The 23,203-nt window shown below is 35.2% G+C and overlaps 1 protein-coding gene across 4 annotated transcripts in view; it reads right to left on the reverse strand.

Moving 5' to 3' along the window:
* Nucleotides 1-4,550: 4,550 nt before the first annotated feature.
* Nucleotides 4,551-23,203, reverse strand: part of LOC135207923 (rhophilin-2-B-like) — a 226,204-nt gene continuing 207,551 nt past the window's right edge. For all 4 annotated transcript variants that reach the window (XM_064239871.1, XM_064239874.1, XM_064239872.1 and 1 more), the window contains 11 exons: nt 12,243-12,371; nt 11,945-12,020; nt 11,675-11,752; nt 11,176-11,300; nt 10,765-11,023; nt 10,258-10,371; nt 9,770-10,040; nt 8,687-8,881; nt 7,863-8,089; nt 6,806-6,967; nt 4,551-6,299 (listed from right to left, as the gene is read on the reverse strand). In XM_064239871.1, coding sequence (XP_064095941.1) covers nt 6,027-6,299; nt 6,806-6,967; nt 7,863-8,089; nt 8,687-8,881; nt 9,770-10,040; nt 10,258-10,371; nt 10,765-11,023; nt 11,176-11,300; nt 11,675-11,752; nt 11,945-12,020; nt 12,243-12,371 — 1,909 coding nt within the window. In that variant the 3' untranslated portion in view covers nt 4,551-6,026. The remainder of the gene's footprint in view (nt 6,300-6,805; nt 6,968-7,862; nt 8,090-8,686; nt 8,882-9,769; nt 10,041-10,257; nt 10,372-10,764; nt 11,024-11,175; nt 11,301-11,674; nt 11,753-11,944; nt 12,021-12,242; nt 12,372-23,203) is intronic.

The raw sequence follows: 23,203 nt of genomic DNA on the forward strand, positions 1-23,203 counted from the left end.
TTTGGACTGGTGCTGCCTCAGTTTTAGAAGTTATGAAACTTTGATTGAAATTGTAATTGGTTTGTTTTATTGTAAAAATTATTAGTAATGACTAAATATGGTAGATTCACTTTCATATTGCATGTTATATTTATGTCCTGTAGAAACATAGAAACCCACTTCTAAAAATATTATCTCTACTCAAGTGCTTTGTACAATTTGGTAATTAGCAACAGTTTTTGCTAGGAAAATTCTAAAATTGATTTTTGGCTCGTTTTTATTGATTTCTTCAGATTGTTATTATGCTAAAATAGGGTTAAAATCTTTTTTTTTTTTTTTTTTTTTTTTTTTTTTTTTGCTCTATCACAGTCCTCCAATTCGACTGGGTGGTATTATAGTGTGGGGTTCCGGATTGCATCCTACCTCCTTAGGAGTCCATGAAAGTGATACTTTGAAGTATAATTCAACATCATAGTACAGTGTTAGCAGATTGTGACTGTTGGCAAGGAGAATTGGGTGACCAGTTAGCCACTTCAAATACAGACCCAGACTATGGCCTAGAAGAAATTATCATGCACCATCGCTCTTATTGTCTTCCAATGATATCAGCAGCTTCTGCAAAGGCATCAAGACAGGCAAGGAGATGTTAATCATGAATGGAGATTGGTGTGGCACCTGTGACACAGAAAGGAAGTTAACTATTCTCCCAGTAGTCATGCTGAAGACTCCCTCAATATCAGCAATGCTGGAGCATTGATAAGGCCTTGAATCACGTAATGAGCATCGAACACAAAGTGAAGACGCACCAGGAATGTGTGTGACTTATCCAGTAATTGCATGAATCTCACAGGGTTTTTGCGAAGATGCAGACACCATCAAGAAAAATAGTCCTCATTGTAAAATCCAACAGTGATGTCCCTAGAAATGGTTTATAGGGAGGTTGGTAAGGGGCTTCAGAACCATGAAGAGATCCCAATTAGAATGTTAGGGGACCTTCCAGGATTAATTCTCATAATGGTGTATAAACTCACATCTCATCCAAGAATTTCGAGCACAGATGAGAGAGCGTATCCTTTGACTGAGGAAAAATTTTAAAAATCATCTGTTATAGGGACAATAGTCAACTGGGTTAATACCCATTTTATTGCACTCATTTCAGAACTAGCTCCATTTGGCTTGCTAGAAGTTGTAGGTTAAATTCTACAGTATCCTTTAATGAATGCAACTGTCTGCTATGAAAAACCTCTCACCTCTAAGACCTCACTTCATATATGAAGTTGACATTTCAAGGCTTGTGAAGAATTTGAAAAAGCATGAAGCCATTTGAGTAGCTTCTCCCAGGTTATAATTTTCTTGTGATTATGGTCATCTTTGTGTTTATCGACTCTAGGAACCAATTTTTTTAATTTTTAATGAATCCAAATAACAGGAAGGCTTACATTATCAGGTTGTCCTAGAGACTTAAATTGCCTCTCCTAGGAAACTACGTATGGCTGTTTGGTAGGCACTCAATTGATTCTAGAAATAAATAATTGATGTGGTTGTATGAAATCAAATTAATATTAAAACTATTTTTTTCCATTCATACCATTGAGTTCCCTTCACCCAGACCCACTGATTTTGCTGCTTCATTTCTGGACTATGTACTCTCGGTCAACGAAAGAATTGGCGTAGTTTCTTAATTCATTGTTCGTTATGGAAATATTGCCATATGTAGGTGCCAGATTATTTACTTAACAATAAATAATATTTCCTTTCAAAGGTGCTATACTTGAAATAAATTACATTAGAATTGAGTTGACTTATTCAGCGCATTAAAGATAATTATTTTGCAAAGTAAGGAAAATATATACTGATGGGTCCACGAATTCTAATTTTATTCTCAGCTCTAGCTTCGTGACAACATAAGCATTTTGAAGTTGCCTTTGCTTCCGCTCGAGTCTTCACCCAACGTACCATACTGCACTGGGGTGTTATTTCGTCTCGTACAGCCGATAAATAATAAATTAAGGCGTTAACATTCTTTAATAATGACGTTTAATTAAACAAATTTTGTCCTTTGATCAATAAAATAATTTGCATGACACATTTAGTGGGCCTAAATTTGACTTCTGATTTTCACACGATTAGCCTAGGTCTATTTTCAGCAGTATTACTCTCTCGGATATGTAATGTGAAAGAATTTTTAAATCAACAATATCTATATAAGTCTGCTTTATTTGATTATTCCTGTTATCCTTGTTTTATTGGCCATGTTCAGCTTTTTTCTTATCCTTTACAAAATTGCTTAACATAATTTACTCAGACCTAGCTATTCAGTCAAAAAACCAATCATAAAATAATCAAACGAATATAATTCAGTCTTTTATTTTTTATCGCAATCCTTGCATATCACCCTGTTTCATCTGGACACGTTGGAAAGCTGTGGGGGTCAAAACTGACGAATACATTAAGAGAGACTTACTTTCATTAAAGATTTCTTGGGTTGATCTTTCTGTAGCTATTAGTTTCTTCTAAATAGAAATTAAAATTAATTTTACGTGTATGGCTAGACCTACTACCATAAGCATATTATAAGTAGCTGAAAGGATAAGAAATTTGAAAGGTGAAGTCTATTTCATGTTTTTTTTTTTAATAAAACCTATTGCTTTAATCAGGGGTTGCTCTTTGACAACTACAACAATCATACACGAGTGTATGCAAATATTTTGGGGAATGAAAGATAAAGTATCTTTGAACTGAAAATATTTTATAAGCATGCATATTAAGGCTTCCGTTGTGCGAGGGGAATTTTAAAATAACTGTTATCATTAGTGATGCTTTCATGCGATGGTGTTTGTAGCGAAAGTCTGATCGAGTCGCCTAAGATGTGGAGGGGAGCGGAGGTGCTGTATAGGAGTGATGGAGGGATTAGGCCGATGTTAATAAAGTATCTCCCAATAAAATGTATTCTTTAGGTTTTGAAGAGAAAAAATGTATGCATCATTGAAACCGTTTCCCTCCCTATCCGTGGTATTCACTGGCCACCGATAAAAAACAAAACAAAAAGAGTAAGCCTAAGTGAATCTCTCATCCATCAAAGGTGAGTTTGCTTATTCATTAGACTTATTCATAAAACACCTATCAAAGATTTCAAGCGTATTTTTAAAAATCTCTTCCTTTCCATGTAAAGTATTCATCTGGTACCAGTCATAGGCATAGAGCTATTCATGATTCCTGGTTCAGCAATATCGTGCCGAGGCGCTGAATTCAAATTTCACAAATGAATGTTGCTCAGCAACATTTACACTACTGTATTGTCTTGCTCTCTTGCGGTGCTTCGAGGAGTTCCACCTCTAGGCCCATGTTCCAAACTTTGCCGTTCTCTAAACAATTTGATTCATCTATGTATGATTCTCTCCAGTATAGTAAGCTTTCTTGATATCTTTCCAACAGGAACTTGCATAGAATGCAGTGCAATAATTGGCTCTCGCTCAGCGAGGGATGTTTCTTAGACTGATAAATGACACATTGACATTAGATTCCCGTGCACATAACAGCATCAAAAGCAATAGTGAGGTCGCATTGGTTCACACTTTTAGGTTATGATTTTTTTATTTTTTGTTTTGTTTGATAGCATTTTGTGAGTTTCCAATGTTTTCTGTAAAATTTAACAAATGGAGAATGGTTAAAACTACCTTCAACTTAATATTGAAATGATAATGTAAGGACTATGTTTATGCGATACTACTAGTGATAGGTGTCTCCTATCTATGTGGTAATGTATATCAGTGGTTGTGATATGACTTTTTTTTATCACTTCGTTTTGTTCACATCAATTTTGCTATATGGAAAATAGTTTTACACAATAACATAACATGATGTTCTACAGATATCAGAGACTGTTTTTAACATCATTACATAAGATTTCTTCCATCTTATAAAAGAAAAATAGATAAATAAGGTATTAATCAAGCGTCAGGCAGGTGAATGAAAAATTATGAAACTCTGCCACCAGTTGTTTGGCCGACTGTACATGAAAAGCAAGAAAAGGGATTGATTGATACCTTAATGTCCATAGGATTCATCTGAAGATTACCATTCTCTCTCTTTCTGTTTGATAGGCATCGTGAATCTGGGGACATTCTGAGACCATGAGCGTGACTATACTATATAACCCTATTCTGTTGTGTTTGTACAAAAGCTAGTGTTACATTATATAAAATTATGTTTTTTCACAAATAGTACAGGCATATTTTTGCATAGTTCTTATGGTTAGTTATAGTACAGGCATGTTTTTGCATAATTCTTATGGATGTAGTTAAATGTCCAAACTTTTCATTGTTACCTTTACAATTGTGCCTGCTTTCTTCATAAAAAGTAATGCAGAATGTTACTTGTAAACTTTGCTGATATGGAGAGAAAAATTGTCGCCATTGTTGGCATTCCATATGATTAAGAAGCGTATGTCAGCATTACAACCTGTAACTTTGCACTTTTAAAGTCTTGGTAAACTTAGTTTATCACCTGTAAATGTGAAAAATTTTTACTTAAATTTTTACTTTTATATTAAGTCAGGTTATTAATAGTGATTTTATTTCCAGTAGTTTATTATGTACATGATTGGTTACATACAATGGTCACTTAAAATTTTTGTTACTGAATAACTTAGTAACTACAGCAATTTAACAATGGCAAAGTCCCATTGCTTTTGTTGAGTACATTTGATTTACAGATATTTTACATATATACATAAACACATCATATGTACAAAGGAAAAATAATGATATATAAAACAAAGTTTATTAGGAAAATAAAATATAACAAGGAAAGGTAATGAATGTACACTGGAAACAAAAATGTTTATATTTTCGTGTATTTTGGGAAATTTTATAACAAAAGCATTGTAAATTTTCTATTCACAAGTCTTGTTATAATTAGTTAAAACTTTTCTAACGATGAATGGTTCATCTAATACTGGTCAACGTCCTGGGTGAAAACTTAGAAATGTGGGGTTCAAGAGTGTAAAGTGTATTTACTGCATGTATTATGATCATGGCCATGTCTCTGTCATTAGCCCATGGTAGGATTCTTTGGTATTCTAAACACTGAATACTGTATATAGAGGAAAAGAAATTTACTGTATTTCTTTTCATTCTGCTTGCCAAGTGCAATTCCCCAAAAGAGTATGCTCATGAGCTGGACAAGAACATTTGCAATGGAAATTCAGTTGTTTCAAATGTAAATGAAATATATATACAACCCTCACAACATTCAAATGACATAGTGAAGTTTTGTTAATTTGAGTAAATTATATTTTTATAAAATTTTGCATCTGAACTGACTGCATTCAAAATTAATCTTTAATAATATTTTGACGGTTTTCCGAAGCTCAAGTTATAGCCCTATAAATTTCAAGAGGAATAACATTTATTACTGGGACATTAAAAAAATACAGTACATTTGGCAAGACTACATTATTGACAATAACCACATTTAAGTACTGTACATTATTTTGTTTCCAAACTTGACACAAATTATACATTATTTATTTACATAAAATTCTGTTTACTCTATAGACATAGATTTACAAGGTGACTAGTACCTTAAATGAAAATATAGTCCAATGCAGTATTAAGAAGTAAATGACTACAACTAATGCCACAGTAACCTATACTGAGTAGGCTACTGAACACAAGAAAAACAATCCAAATATGCAATATTTATATATGGCACACCATTCCTTCCACAAAAAATGTGATACATGTATACCATATGCAATTAAAACAACTTACATACAGTGTATATAATAATAAAATTACGAAGTAAATGAGTACAGTGCTTTCAAGGGGATTTTAAATCAAAGAACACATGAAATTCAAAAGCAGATTTATAATAACCGTAACTGTCTTGTTATATGTTACATTACCAAAAATCAAATTTAATAACAGGGGATATTATATGTCAGTCTTTCAGAAGTGGATAAAAAGACAAAGTGTTATGGATGCCAGCATGAAGGCATTGCTATAAAGTAAGCTACTTAGGAACTTGAGCATTTCAGTTTTGAACTATCGCAAGATAACATTGCAGTCAGTTAAGGAATCTGACTTTAATTTATCCCGTGACCTGGACCGCTTGAAGGGATTCCAACTGTTCCGTTTCTCGTTATCTCTGGCTCGCGCTCTAGTAGTCGATAAAGAAGAGCTGTTTACTGACCCATACTGACTGCTGTTACTGCTTGTGGTACTGCTGTTACTACTACCACCATTACTGCCACTACTACTGACTCCACTACTACTACTAGTAGTGGAATGTGGTGAGATATCCTTCAAACTTTTGCTCTGCAAAGCAAGGCAAGGCAAACATTTTCAAAATTTTTCAAAATATTCTCTAATCTAATTTTTAGACAGTAAAGTATTTCACATTAGAATATGTAATATGCATGACATGGTTTTGGAAGATTGCTTTCATAAATACAAAAAACATTTTATTAAAAAAGTTATTGACTGTTTGTTAGTTTGGTGGTGACTTGTCAAGTCTTGACAACCATCCAGCATCTGAGCTACTGGTATGATCTGTGACACTGACAATCATAATCGCAAGCTTTGGTGTAAGGTGTAACCAGTTTATTTATTATGACTTTCGTCAGTTTATTATTTACAAGTCTTCCAGGTAAGTGCTCATATTTCAACTGTGTATATGCTTAATCATAATACACTTGTTTACAAAAATATGGAAATATTCATTGTTCTGTATGCTAATTTGGAACCAATGTGCTGGAGGCATTATCAGGTTAGTTATATTGAATTTATAGTTATGGCAACGCTTAAGACGAACAAACACTTACCTTCGGTAATTTGTAGAATGTTTTGTCGCACGGAGTAACAAGGGTAAGATTAAGTGTGTTACCAGCATTGCGAATAAGGTCAACCACCTCATCATGAGGTAACCACTTCACATCTCTGGTTCCAATGCAAACCACTAAATCCCCTTCATTCATACCAGCTCTCTGAAATTTTCAATTTTCCATTAATATTACAAGCTTACAATAATATTTATTACTAGAGCTCTAAAATACAATTCTTTTATATACAGTACACCAGTTGCCATTGGTACGAGAAAATCTTTTAATTCACTAATCTCTGTTACACAGATGAGGAATGGTGAAGAACAAAATTATTTCAGTGCACTATCTCAACCATTCACCCCTGTTTTTACTGTCTGTATGCTTAAATTTTATGGAGTGAGGTGATAGGGGTAGTTAGTGACAAAAGACTGCCAAATAAGCTGTGTGTGAGATAGGAAAATTAAGAACTTATAAGACCCAGTGGTAAAATTTATACTGAGTGTTGAGAGTTAAGATGGATTAGGCATGTGGTGAGGAGGAGGAAGGAATGAAATAGCTAGGGTAAAACCTGGTAGGGAGGGATAGAAGGTCAAGAAGGCAAAGGATTTCAAAGCATGACAGTGAGTGAGGACTTGAAGAGGGGTTTTAGCAAAGGAAGAAACCTAAAGAAGACAAAAACTATCTTTTACATTAGTCTAGACCACAATAGCGGAGGTATCAAGCACAGTAGTAATTCCAGACTTAGTGAACTGAAACAAATGTTCAGAGTAGCAAAGAACCCTATACTTGATATCAAAGCAAGCTACTACCTATGGGAGTCAAAACCCCACTCATGCAGGACACACACACACAATGTACAATATTTAAGGCAAAATGGAGTACACCAAATGCTGTGCTCTCTTAATCCTTAGTGGCTCATGATTTGCATGATGTCTATTGTGAAAGAGAAAGTACATTTAACTAAACTGAGACAAAGGGTAGTTTACCTGAAGCTGAAACAGGTTCATTCTTAAAGGTAAGATGAATGATATAATAACTGAATTTCCATGTTACATACCTCTGCTAAGCTGCCTCTGTCTACTCCAGCAATGACAACTGGTGCATCTCCTCTCACAGAAAATCCAAATCCTTGAGTAGGAGTTCGTTTAAGCAAGATTGGACGAGGTGCTGACCACTGATGTTTAGCTGAAAACACAGCTACAGGTCCTAGCAACTTGAAAACATCCTCCACGCGGTGTTGTGAAAAGTCCGGAGCAGTTAGAGAAAGCTGTATTTTTGTAGCAGCTGTAAGAAAGTGAATATGATTATTTACTCTGTAATCTGAAATGTGATTAAAATTACAGAGGTAAAGCCAAACCTTAAGAAAAAAATTTAAAAAACACCCACTACTTGGATTTAGCAGCAGTCATTTGATTCCCCATACACGTATATGAAATTAATTCATCGCTTTCAAAAAAGAAAAATTAGCTCTTATCTTCTCTATAGAATTTTTCTTGAAAACTTTTGAAATGATACATAACTTAAAATTCACTGGCTTGAATGATTTATGATATCCATATTTTCATATACTAATGATAGGTATCTGTAGCAATTCCAGTAATAATGTCTAATCATATAACTTTGAAGTGTTTTGTGCAAGTGTTGAAATGGTACAAAGTAAAAAAAATAATGTCTCCAACCTAAAAATAATAATCACTGCAGTAAACTAATTAGGGTATCCTTGTTTGGTTACAAATAAATCCATGTAAGTTAATGAAATTGGTACCATATGCACCTGGAATTTATTTCCTCATAATAATTAAGAAAAAAAAAAAATTCATTTTTTCATATGCCAATCAGCCAAATGCTGAAAAACATTTAGTGGCAACAACATATACTTACGAGCAATTGGTGGTGGATCTAATACATTCAACAGATCCTCCTCTTCTTCATATAGGTCTAAAAGATGAATAGCAGTCTCATGGCCAAAGTGTAATACATCGGTTAATGCTGTCTTCTTTTTCAGGTCTCGACACATTCTATGTTGTCGCATTGCCTCCTCATGGACTAAAACCGACTCACGACAATGAGCCAGACCTAAAGTCAGTGATGAATTAGTGAATAAGTGAAAATGCCCAACTTGCACATCTTGCTACGTGCTACTCCTCCATTATTGTCTAAAGTATTCTAAATTTATGAAAAACGCTGTTACTTAATTATCCTCCACCTAAGTCTGAAACATCCAGACTTCAGGCAATCATTAGCACAACTCAAGTACATTACTGTACAATTTTAACTAATAAATTCCAAGAGTGTACCAAACATGATAAAAGTAATTTGATAACAGAATACATAAAACCAGTAATATCAATTCTATAAATGAAACAAAGTTCTACTGGGTGGAAACAGCAAGTGATGAACACGGGGGAATTACTGATAAGTGGAGGGGAACAGTAAAATGTCGTACAATCTGACACGAGTAGGACATTCAATACTATGCAGTTTCAGAAAACTGCAAACAAAAATTTTTATGTTTACAAGTGCTTTAATATAAAGAACCCTATATATTTATTTTACTACAAGTAAATGGGGAGTTTGGGAGTTGACAAGAAAGTGTGCAAAATGAATAAAACCAAATGAAGATTTGAGGTGGGCAAAAAGGGGTGAGTATAGGATAACTTAATAAGAAGGGGTAGGGGTAAGAAAGATACGATAAATAAATGATTTAAATATTTCTTCAATATAAGGGCTAATTATCAATATAGTTATAATATGGTAAAGTGGACTACTAAGGTTTAATGTTTAAAAAAAAAAAAATTATATATGGCAAAAATGAATTTCTGTATTGGCTTACGTCTGTTTGATTTGTGCAATAAGAAGCCTGGCAAGTCTACAACAAAGATTTGTCTTTTTTTTAATAAAATGTTCTTACTTTTCTCAGATAATTTTTACGTTAAATTCTCAAATGAAGTTGTTTGCACTTACCGAGAAGGGTACGTTCGCGTCGATTCACAGGGACAGTTATGTCTAAAGTTGTACTTGTATTTTGTGGTTGTTGATGGACATACTGTAAAGCAGCCTGGACACGCATGTCAAGGGCTCCTTCATCTTTTAAATTTATCGGTAGGGTGAGCAATGCTTCTGCTACATGGTAGTGGGCACAACCCCTGTAGTAGTCTGCTTTTATGTGAATCATACTTATCCAAGAAACTGGCACATAGTCTTTTACAGAAGGACCAGATATTGTTTTCAAAACCTAGAGGAAATGAATAGTATGCATGTGAGAGGTGAAATAAATACAGCAAATAAATTATGTAAATATAAATGATAAATTTTATATATAAATATCTTGTTACTTTGCAGAACATGGCTATCACAAAATATTAAAATCTATAATAACAGATTTGTTTAAATCAACTGCTATTCCTGTAACAAATATATCCAATCTTCCACTTAATATGTTCACAACATACCTGCGCATATTCTTGAGCAACATGTGCAGCCTCTTGTGCCAGTTCAATGACAGTCTCCATGTCCTCACTGTGGCCCAATAAGGCTTTCTCGTGAAGACATTCGCGTGCTTGAGCCTGTAAAATTTCACAATGAAAAGGTAATTATGTACACAGTGTTTTTTGTTACAGTATATATCTTTATATGAACATGGACAAAAAGCTAGTGACTAAAAGATTAACACATACTCCACACTTTTGAATTGCCAACCTTATGTGAGCTTGACATAATATATATATCATGACAGTAATCAAATTGCACTAAAATTCTATTACTGTGTTCTACTACTGTGATAATACAGCATTCTATTATTATGTTCCGAATTACCAATGTACTACAAAAAATTAAAAAGCAATTGGGCCGAGGAAAATAACTACTACAAGACAAATCATTTTGTTTAAGACACCTCAGTCAATTTTTTTATTACCAAATCTGTTAAAGAATGTGCTTAAACAAGTGCTTTAACTTACCAGCATTAATCTTATTAACATATCAAGTACTTCTGGACTAAGATCTTTTGATGGCGCATTTGTAAATGTGTCATGTAGGTACTGGAACATCCCAGCAGCTCTCAGAAAATTGTTGACGGCAGCATCTAATCCGTTGGCTGAAGTTCTATCATGACGCGCTCCCAGTTGGGTGTACAAAGATCCCAGGTTAAAGAGAATGCAAGCTTTCTCGAAAGCAACAGTCCTCTGACAACTTGGAGTTCCAGTGAGAGAGTCATACCTGTCAACGAATGTTAAATTAAATCACTTCAATCGAAATGAAAATTACATACGATAACCTTACCCCGCACCTTCAACTATATAAGTTTTAAAATACTCTGAAAATGGTTTAGAATATTATTTCAGATAAAGATATAACTACTGTGAACCTACCATTCAAAATATATTCCAAGCGACCTGTCGGGAGGGAAGAACCTTCTGTCGATGAAATAAAGCTGGTTGAAGTATTCAAAAAGAAGAGCTACTCCAGACTCATCACGCTCTGGGGTTCTCATGGCCTGGAAAGTATGAATAAGAATTTGAGAATATGAAGCTCGATGCATGAGAATATTCCCAAAGTGGAGAAAACAGCACTTTTGCCTTACTACAATAAAAATTTATTCCCATGTCGTATATTTTAATGTCTTTTATTATCCAGCATCGTTCGTGTCTTAACCTTTGACACTCAAGAGCTCAAAGATCAGAAGAACAATGTATATTATGCCTGACATAATCATTATCAAACTTACAAAACATATAGTGAAATTTGTTCTCAATTGGAATGGCACTGTGACATACATATTTAACAAAAACTCCAAACTGAAATAGGTATATAAACGAGAGCCACCCTGGATAAGCCTCCATTGCAATATTATTCTCCAATGTAACCTACCTCCCTCAACTCCATGAATTCTGTGATGGCTTCATTATATTTATCTGACTCTTCACTGTAGTGCTCCAAGATAAAGTCCTGAAAAAATAAATAAGGATTTTAGTGAAAAAATGTGATTTGATATTTTGCAGGTATCGTACATAATCAACCAAAGGTCCAATATGAGATAATACAAAGTGCATTTGCAATCATAATTGACAGTTGCAATCTTGAGATGTCCGGTTTCAAAACTCCACTACCATATGTTACGAAACTGAAATTTTCACTTACTTTGAAGGGTTCTCTGAAGTTGATTTCTTTTGTTTCTTTCAGACCCAAAGGGATCATGGGCATGACACCTTTACACCTGAAGACAAAACAAATTTGCAGAACATGAGCAGGGAGATATTATTGTGTCAAGTAAACACTTCAAACATAAAAGTACTACCTGTATCAGTTTCATGAGTAAACACAGCTGCATTGACGAAGCTTTCTTAAATATAAAAAAGGGAAAGGGCATATATATGAAAAAATATATACATATATTGCTTTAAATCATACAAGGTAATACTGAACTGTGAACACTTACGTAGTTCCTTGGTATATTTCTACGGAGCTGTTGAGCTCGGCCAGCTGTTCCTTCAAGAGCTGCAAGTTGCTGTTCACAAACTGCAATTCGAGTGCGACTTGTTCTTTCAGTCTCTTGCTGTGTGTTGCACTGAAAAATTATGAGAACATTAACAGTCACTCTTTTATCAAGAATGGGGAGGAAGCCAAGACATTAAACAAATAAATAAATATACAGACATATACAATGATTAATATATATATAATATATATATATATATATAGATATATGTGTATAATAATATATATTATTATATATATATCATATATATATATATATATATATATATATATATATATATATATTTATATATACACACATACATACACATATATAATAAAAGGAGCCCATAAAAATGCTAAATTATAAAGAGAAAATACTATATTTCAGAGACTGCTGTCTCTCTTCTGAAGAGAGAGACAGCAGTCTCTGAAATATAGTATTTTCTCTATAATTTGGCATTTTTATGGGCTCCTTTTATTAGATGGAAATCTGTTGTAACAACATTTTTATATATACACACACTTTCTCGTCTCTGTTTAACTTCTGTTTTAAATAGCTCTTTTGCAGCATAACATGTTAAAACATTTAACACGTCTCAGCTTCTCGCCATCACTGTTTGATAGGCCATTCCAGTATTAATAATAATAATAATACCTTTATTCCACAATATTACAGTGGGTATTCTTAATGTTTTTCTTGACCCCAATCCTTCGAAGTATGACCCCAATCCCTATTCATCCGTCCATACATTCTGTCTTGCAAACATTGACACGAACGTGCGTAAATACAACCGAGAGCGGACCTAAAATATTGGGGGCTTGATCATGCACCACCTCACAATAGCCAGGGAAGTATGGCAACTATTTGCTGACATTGAAAAATATCGGTCATGGCCCGCCTGGCAGATGATGGGGGCTGTTGTTCTAGGCACTGCTTTAATGCTCAGTTCCAGATAATTTCCAGACTTCTACTTTGGGTTAAATGTAGACTCCAGGAGAAAAGGCGCTATTTATGGTGAGCGCCAAGCTCGAATAATTTCAAAAGCTCGACAGGTGTTCCAAAAACCCGGTCACCATCGACTACTTTTCGTGTTAAAGAGGGCATACTTTCCGTACAGTTCGTTTGGCAGGGGAAATTGATCCGTCTACTGTGAAAGATAAGAGAGAGATAGTAAAGGTATATGTGAAGCAACTGTAGATGTTTACGGTATTTGAAAAATTCTAATGAGGTTTGATAACAAAGAAATGAGCGCAATTACATCGCCCGTATCACAGGTCGTTGTTTGTAAAATAGGTAATCGTGGAACGACTGACTGCATGACGCACTATTACTTTCATGTGAGGAACAGCATATGTTTGCTTTAGTTTTTACATTTGGTGACTGACTATTCGTCCTAGAATTACTATAAAATACTTTTCTAATACAACACACAATATAATCACTGTGACCCCCAGGACGCGGCGGTTTCAGCAATCTTGAATAATCTACACTCAATGAGGACCACTGCATATCGGTAACAAATTTTAATTAACCCTCCTACTGTTGAGAATCGTTACAGACCTTTCCTTTGCTAAATTACTGTGTACGTCTTTGCACGCGTATTGTGAACTTAGTTTGGGCCGAGGGTAATCGTCTCAACAAACTTGAACTTCTCAATACATATATGAATCCTCTACTTGAGTTTATTACCTCTGGTTGGGAACTTTTTATTTGACCCTTCCATACTCATAATAGCTCTTAATTATCTTAGTTTGGAAGAGGGCAATGCTGCTCAACGATCCAGATTGAATCTCCTTTGCCCAAGAATGATTTGTGTAGTTTAGAGAAGTTTAAAATATGAAAAGTTTACCCACTATCAGGTCAAGCGAGCTAAAAATTTTGCCTTTTATAACTCGGTATTCTGTAAAAAGTGACCCTGATGGTCAGTGACATACCATCAGTTAAAATACAGACCCAGGGACACTGCTAAGAGGACAGCCCGACAAAACATGGGTGTCATTAGCATAGCGTATTAAGAGAGAATCATGGTTATGAAAACAAAAAGGAGTGTAATTAATCTATTCATCCGGTAATGCGGTTCGTCACAAAGGAGGCCGTTAAATATAGAATCTGTACTGAAACAGTTTCAACGGAATACTTAATTAGATGAGTTACTAAACGGGACAGAGGGACGTCAAGGATATAAACGTTTCGTCTAAAAATATGATTGAGGATACATTTTTAATGAAATGTCTTTATATTGTCAGGAAACATCAATGGAGTCATTATATTTAATATGTGTGTAAAGATAAAAGCCAACCATAAGAATGATAAAAGAACGAAAAATTCACATAACTGACTCTCCCTTCTAATAAGAGACAAAACGTCTAGGTTTGGTTAAACCAACCACGATCCATCCTTAACCCTAACTTTCTTTTGGGGAGAAAATCCTCTCGGCCATCACCGGCCGGTGGCGTGGATTTGTCCTAGTTACGGAACAAAGACCCTTCCCGAATTAACTCCCGTTCCTTAAAAATGATTCGCTCCCGTTCCTTAAATGTGACTCATTTCTGAAGACTCTGATGAGCTATTTCAAATTGGGGAGAGACTCTAGGAAGATATAAGAGTAGACGAAAGTTGAGCACTGCTTTCCTGTTTCTACTAAAAGTGGAATTTGTCTTTTTTTTTCTTTTAAGTGAAAATTACGTTCACAAATGTCTCCCACATCCCCAAACATAAAAATAATAACTTCACAATGCCACGGTAACTTAAAATTTAATCCAAATCTAAAAATGAAAGAGAGATAAAAGCTTCTCAAACAAATGAAGTCGACCGGATATCCGCCTTCTTAAATGGAGCATAATTAGCCCGTACTTAAGTCTGGGAAGATTTCTGGAGATGCATAGAAGACGACGGCAAATCTCCCGACGACCGGAGGGGGAGATACTCTCAGGCGATTTCATTCCTTTCATCTGGGTTAAGCAGCGTTCTCACTGCCGCCATCATTATCTTTGGTACGCCGTGCTCATCATCATCAGTAAGATGGGAACTGGAGGGTACAGTGTTTTTCCACATTCAGGCATCGATATTATTATACTCTACCTCTTTTCCTCTGGAAATTTCCGAACTCTCTCTCTCTCTCTCTGTATGAATGTATTATATATATATATAATAATATATATATATATATATAATATATATATATATATATATATATATATACAGAGAGAGAGAGAGAGAGAGAGATTTAGGGAAAAAAAGGAGACTGGGGTGCAGTTGTATGCAAAAAGCAAAGACGTATACGAGACAATTCAACATAAGAGTAATTATAAAGTGAGAGAGGGAAAAAAGTTAGGAATAAAAACAAGCGGGTGAACAACGTCCGAACCCAAGATGGGATTGGAGCTATTTTATAGCAGGAAGGTACAGTATGTAAGTGTTGAGACTAAGGTTAATGGGCAAATGGATCTCGGAATAAAAGATGCAAGTCGATAAATTTCTGAAGAGAACGAAGTCGTGCAGAGTTAATGTTAAGGATATAAAGAGGTCAGTTAATGACAATGAATGAGTGATTTAAGAGGTTATCTGCAGTTAATGACAAGCTGAAAAGGGGAAAGATACCTAAAGTGGATGGGAATATAAGCGAGTACAACTGGAATAGCAAAATGTCCTAATATAAAAATTTTAATATGTATAATTTTCGTTTAAGCAGAAGGTGGTAAAGACGTTTGGAAAAGAGATATAACATTAGAAAGTGTTTCTGGGAGTGTATATAGTAGGGTTAACATTACAATAATAAGACAACGTATCAGCTTCTACAGAGCAAATTAAGGATGTTGGTGTAAAGGATAAACGTTTAAAGCACTTAAAAGTTTTATGGGTAAAGTGATGCTTGCGCTCTTAACTCTCCATTAGGGTTTGATATATTCTGAATCCAGGAAGCGTTAGGATAAGAGCAAGTTTTGAGGCGAAAGGGGCAGTATCCAAGGGGGATTCAATGCACTGAAGGAGGAGGCCTTTAGTGTAAGCGAATGGGGCGTCCTATGTCGTGGAAGTTTTCTAAAGCGGTCGGTTAGTCAAGATTCAGAAGTTGAAAGGGTGAATATTGAAGGTAGCAGTGATCGTTCTAGTTCATTTTCTGAAGTCAACTCTAATTGGACGACGAATGGCTTTATGATGAAAGTGTGTGTGACGAAAATTTAGAACATGATGAATCCATAAATAAAGGCAAACTTCCGTGTTTGTATATATAATATAATGATATAATAATATATATATATATTATAGTATATATATATATAAATATATATATAAATATATCTATATATATACTATATATATATATATATAATATATAGACTATAATATAATTCATAACTTTAAACTCCTAAGAGAGTGAGGATTATCTCGTGGAAAGAGGAGACAGAGAAGAACCAAACCGGACAGACGACCGAGTCTACTAGGTCGTAAAGAATTATAACCCCAAGGCAATAAAAGCCATCCTTCAGGAACCCAGGAAAAATATAAAGAACGACATACACATGGGCACAATGTCTACGCAGAACTGTAGACCAGCGACCAAAAAAGAAAAAAAAAAGTAATGTGAAAAAAAAATATCTTAGCTTTCACTATTTAGCACTGCCAACAGATGGTAAGCAGAATAATTAAATATGATTTTAAAAAAAGTTCTTTTTTATTTACTTAAGGAAACCTACTTGACGATGCTTCCATTAACATGTTCATAGTTTCATGTACATTTTTTTTAAATGCAAAGTCCAACCTCTTGACTATACTGTATAATATTCATATTCCTACATCCCTCTCGGTTTCGGTTTATTAAAAAAAAAAAAAAAAAAAAAAAAGCTACATACAAATGATTCTTTACCATGACGATCAAGCCTCCCGAAGTTGGCAGGAGAAATCCTGAACTCTCAGCAACCGTATATTTATACCTTTTCAGATAAAACTTATTAAGTCTAACTCAATAAGGAAAGCAGCTCGCCGCTTCCCGTTGGGTGTTACAATTTCCCCGGAACGGATCTCCAGGTAACAGAACAAAGAGCAGAAGCTCCGGAAATGACCTATCATGAGGACCAAACGTATCCGGATTCCCGGCTTTTCGACTTTGGTTTCGACAAATAGCTCGTATTTACGATTGCACACACACACACGCGCGCGCACGCATATTTACAAAATTCATACAAAATTTAACGTGAGAAGCGTTTATGAGGAGTTTTCTCTTGAGGGATGGACTAACCATATGACCTCATCTGATCTGGTGAGAACGGGACGGGACCCACTTAAACCATAAGTGGGTTCTGAGTGGAAGAGAAAAACGGAGGTAGGAGAAGCCCCCACCCACCTTGTGACACTCGACAGTCTCTCTCTCTCTCTCTCTCTCTCTCTCTCTCTCTCTCTCTCTCTCTCTCTGGGAGAAGAAAAAGAAATCTGGAACAATTCAAAGCAAAGAATATCAAAACTTAAAAGTATGAAGCAAACCATTGACGAATACGAATGCAGAAAAAAGAGAGTAATATCGCCGTGATATCCGTTTACCTGCTTAATCTGACCTCTACCTGAGGTGAAATAACAAATTATGCGCATGATATCCTGCTCAGATGTATGATTTTACTACAGCAACTTATACATTTTTATCAAACAGCGATAACTTCACTAGATGAAATGTCGCAGTCTTTGATGTACCCCAGACAAGAAAAAAAATTAAATTTTTTACTAACAAATTTCAAGATTTTTTTTTTTTTTTTTTTTTTTTTTTTACCGTACCCGGTAAAGGTACAAAAATATCTACCGGGTACAAGAAAGTACTTCTTGCCCCAAGCCCAGCGACTGTCGCCCATGCCGCCCACAAGATGGGGGAAGGGTATGAAGACACGAGATGGAAGAATCGTCTGGACTAGTTTTCATCTTGTTTCCAGTTTAAATAAAATATTAAAAACATCAGACTACTTTTATAAAGAACAATGATTCACACTACCAAAATGGTCAGAAATTCCTCCAGTTAAATCCCGATTATATATACATCTTCATTAAGCTAAGCAATAGAGGCACGGTTCTGCAATACTTCGATATCCACTCTTTCTGGAAATTTCACGTTTCCGGGTTCTTAAACATCCCCAGGTTCACGAAGCCGAGTTTGTAAAAATACTACCACCGTGACCTAGCTTGATTTGGGTAATTATGCTCGTCTCGGTTTCTTTACCATCGCGCGCAGAAAATAAAAAAAAAAAAAAAAAAAAAAAAAAAAAAAACTCGGGGCATGATAGAATAGTAAGTCACGAGGTGGTCTGAAATTTTCCGGGTAACATCCGCGCAAGAATATTTTTCAGAAATAGTTTTACGTCTGGGAACGTAGGTACGAACGCATTAAGTCAATGTGGGGTAGTCGAGGGTAAAACAAGATAAAGAACTGTGAAAGCAAAGTTCACGAAAGAAACATATATGGAACTCCCTCAACAAAGAAACCAAGGGATGTCTTTACAATAATATGGGACGAACGGAATATATGATGAAGAGACAAAGGCGATATAAACTCCAACAAAGAACAAGGAGATATCGTAATGGAACATCCACGGTCCTGTCGGAACTATGAAAGTAAAGCAAGAGTAAGACTACTCCACCTCCAACATCAGACCATTCCCCCCGCCCCAACCCCACCACTAGACCACAAGCCTTTCGGCCATCTGCTACATCCTTCTATCTTCCTCGCCGCCACGCAAATATCACGCTATGCGCTCTGTACGTTGAGGCTCTGACACCTGTCAGTCTTATCTATCTGGAGAGAGAGAGAGAGAGAGAGAGAGAGAGAGACGAGAGAGAGAGGAGAGAGATAGAGAGAGAGAAGAGAGAAGAGCGGAGAGAGAGAGAGAGAGAGAGCTCTTATGAATGGTTTCATCCCAGTTGGATGAAGATTGTCTATTATAGTAAGGGTCCTCCCATTCTGATAGGATATACTTTGACAGAGCAAAGAACACACACAGACACAACAATCGTCTAAATACTAGGTACACAATTCAATGTTTAAATCGACACACGCACACATACATACAGAGAGAGAGAGAGAGAGAGAGAGAGAGAGAGAGAGAGAATCCACCACAACATATATCAGTGACAGCTACGATATTAAAAAAAAAAAAATAGAAAAACTTTCAATTTCTGTGTGGTTAGATAGGGTGGTTCTCCTCCATATCGCTTTCGCTTATGGAGTTTATAACAGTAACAGAAACTGCTTGAGCCTTGTCTGTTTAGACACATATGGAATAAAGTAGTAAATACTTAAAAATCCCATGACCTTGACCTGAAGAGGTTTAGAGCAAGTTTCAATAACTTCTCTATCTCAAGCCCCATCCTTTTTCCATCCACTATTTTTTCATCTTCCTTAAGGTTTACTGAGTTGCAGTGGATTCGCTAAAGAATTTCTTGGAACCAGAAAGATATAAACACTCCCGTCCATTGAAGAGTATTTGCCGTGAGAGAATATGGAAATCTCCTGGGAAAGTAATTCACACATAACACACACAAACGAGTAAAAGAAAGAAAAAACATTCCAGAAAGATCTGCGGAATTGGTGAAGCAACTAGCAGATGTCACGATCCCCAGTGAAGGGCAGAAAAGACCCTTCATTGTTCCCTCTGTAATCCTTCCTCGTTCGTATTCCCTCCCGTGCTATTAGTATTAGAAAAACTCCAATGACAATTTCTTTTCCTTGATCTGGCTCCCATGCATCATTTCTGAAATTTGTTTTTGCTGAAGCCTCTCCTAAACATTACTTTCTGTATATTCTGTTCCTGATATCCCTCCCATAAAACATCTGTTATTTCTTTTACCTATATATCTCCCATACGTTACATCCTGATATTTATTAATCTAGCCGACTGACCTCCTCATTTCATTATATCTACACCTACATCTCTACGCTTTGTTCGTCAATTTTATTCAAGCCTCTCAATACCTTTAGCTTCGTTTTATAATTCCGTTCAGTCACGAAATTCCATATGCTTTAAGATTTTAAATTTAATTTCTGTTATTACCTCTTCCACCGTATTTGTTTCACGTCCCTGGTACAAGACTCACTCACATTTTTCTCCATCAACACTAATTTAAAATTCACTTTCTAATTTTTTTTAATCCTTTAGCAGAAGTTTCTAATTACCAAACAAAGTGATAAACATTATTTTAAAAAATTCTGAACTGCTCTCTCTCTCTAATCTCACACCTGTTTCGTGCGTCTGTGAAAACTATAATAAAAACACACAAGGAAAAAATCCGCATATATAGAGTAGAGCCTTCAGGGGTATTAGGTGGTGAGAGAAAAATGACAAAGTACCAATTGCAACAAAGAAAAAAAAAAAAAAAAAAACTAACATATGTGAGTCGGAAACAACACTTGAAAGTTTATTAATATATATCAGTGTGAACGAACACATTAAACATGACAAAAAGCCCGTTAATTTAACACGCATGTTTTTACGACATGTAGTACCCAAACAGGTATTGTAAAATGCATAAAAATAACGAAGTTACGTAAATCAATGATATTCAAATGGAAAGCAGATATACGCGTATATTTATATGTAATAAACAAGTACCATATATTTTAATTAATAACTGCCATGAGTAAGAACTAAAAGAAATGGTAACACTTATGCTACATTCTCCAAAGAATAACCTAAAAGCACGGTGCAATTAAAAGAGTTAACTGGAAAAACGTCAGAATTCGCACCTAGAGACAAAAAGTTTCAAAAGGCAGAATTGGGTGGAGACAACCAGAAGGAAACGACTTCACCTACATTCTTTCTGACACGTCGAAGCGTACCGTTGTCAATAACAGGATCGGTTATGATGTAATGTTAACCAAATACCGTTAATGGGTTAACTCGAATGCAGAAAAATGATTTGCACTTCCAGTGCATATTCTTGACATTTAAGACGTCTTCCAACCCCCAACACCCCCAATTGATGTCTGCCACAAATCGAGCCTCTTTCTCATGTTCACCTAGAGATTATCTTACGAGTGGTTTGAATCTCGTGAAGTTCGGATTACCTCATCGAGGTCCTCGTGTTTTCTTGGTTTACATTTTGGAAGCAAAATTGTCAACTACTAGATCTAGACAACACGTCCATTCGTCCTATACTCGTCCGGTTCGAGAACGGAACGAGAGAGAGAGAGAGAGAGAGAGAGAGAGAGAGGAGAGAGAGAGAGAGAGAATGTAATTCTCATCCAACCTACAATAAATAAAAGCATAAACAAAACCTAACCAAGCGAGTTTGTCGCTGCGCACCACGCGAACCAAATTAAGCCAATGGGTAGAACCGGTACTACAAAGATTTACTGATAAACAAGAGCAACAATTCGTATACTCCCACTTTACCGAGACCTTACCAGAAATGTATAACAACGCCAAGATGCCAACCTTTGTTAGTGGTGAATAGCGTTCATTTTACAACGTTTTTATAAAATCAACATTATTCCCCACAAACATCAACCGATCAAAATAATTCTTCACATCAAACTATGGAGAGCAAATACTAAGCTATTTGTAAAATTAAAAGCTGGTCGATAGGAAAGAAGTTACTTTAAACTGTTGTATAAATTTAGAGATATTTTGAAAATCAATAAACGTAAAATTGCGTATTTACCTCATACTAGGTCAGTCCAACATCAATAAACAAACAGTGACTGAATAATGATAAAATAAATTTTCGCTTCAAGGGATGAGTTCTGGCAGAGGATAAAATCTGTAGTCTTGTATTGAGATTGTAAGAAGAAGAATCCCCGTTCTGTTAAGACTCAGAGTTCTTATTGGTGACCTTGGCGATGGCATTGGAGACACTTCCACAAAAAAAAGGAGAGAGAGAGAGAGAGAGTACAAGACGCAGAGGATACAAATGACATGCTACGATCAATTATTATCCGTGTACCGTTCAAGGGTATACCAAGAGTTGTGGTATTATAGAATAGTTTCCCTTCACGTCAGATTTCTACACGTGTAGAAATGAACAAATACAGCAAGAGTAAGAAGGAAGAAAACTGCAATGGTTGGCCAAGTTTTTATATCGGAAATAATGTTACGCAATGTCAATGTATTGTACAAAGCTATAGATACTGATTAAGTTCTGTTGCACGGATGCATACCTTATTTTAGGGTGGAAATTCTTAGCATTATCTTAGGCAACACTGCTGCTTTCTACAGTGTGAATTCAAAAATAACATATATTGCCTTATTCACTCGAAAAAATAAACATTCACTACAAAAAATAAGGAGACCCTCTAAATACTGCAATAATATTCAGTGGTGAATAGTGTCCATTTTATAACGTTTTCATAAAATCAACATTATTCCCCACTGAATATTATTGTGGACCTGAATTACAGCATATCCCGTTCTCTATCTAGAGGAGAAAGATCTTCTTACATTAATTTTTCTCTTTACGGCTCACTGAGTTAACATTGTGAAGTAAAAGCAGTTTCTTATCGAGATGTGGAAATTCCCTATGCAAAATTTCCAGGTGTGACAGGAATAACTTGTTATTTCTAAATTTTCATTTGTCAATCTCCTCAATTTTCTTAACCACTCATATCAGCTACCTGCGTGTGCTCATAAGATAAATTAACCTATATATATATATATATATATATATATATATATATATATATATATATATATATATATATATATATATATATGAATAATTATCACATCGAACCGTGATCCATTTATATATCAATTCAAGCTACAAATGTCCTTTAATATCTAAATTCACTTTAACCTCCCAAATGATATATTTTCATATATGTACCGAAGGGGAATTTTTTAATTGATAATAATTTCGTCCCCCCATGGGGGGACGAAATTATTATCAATTAAAAAATTCCCCTTCGATACATATATGAAAATATATCATTTGGGAGGTAAAGTGAA

The sequence above is a fragment of the Macrobrachium nipponense genome, chromosome 34 (assembly GCF_015104395.2).
Source record: "Macrobrachium nipponense isolate FS-2020 chromosome 34, ASM1510439v2, whole genome shotgun sequence".
In the NCBI taxonomy this organism is placed as follows: Eukaryota; Metazoa; Arthropoda; class Malacostraca; order Decapoda; family Palaemonidae; genus Macrobrachium; species Macrobrachium nipponense.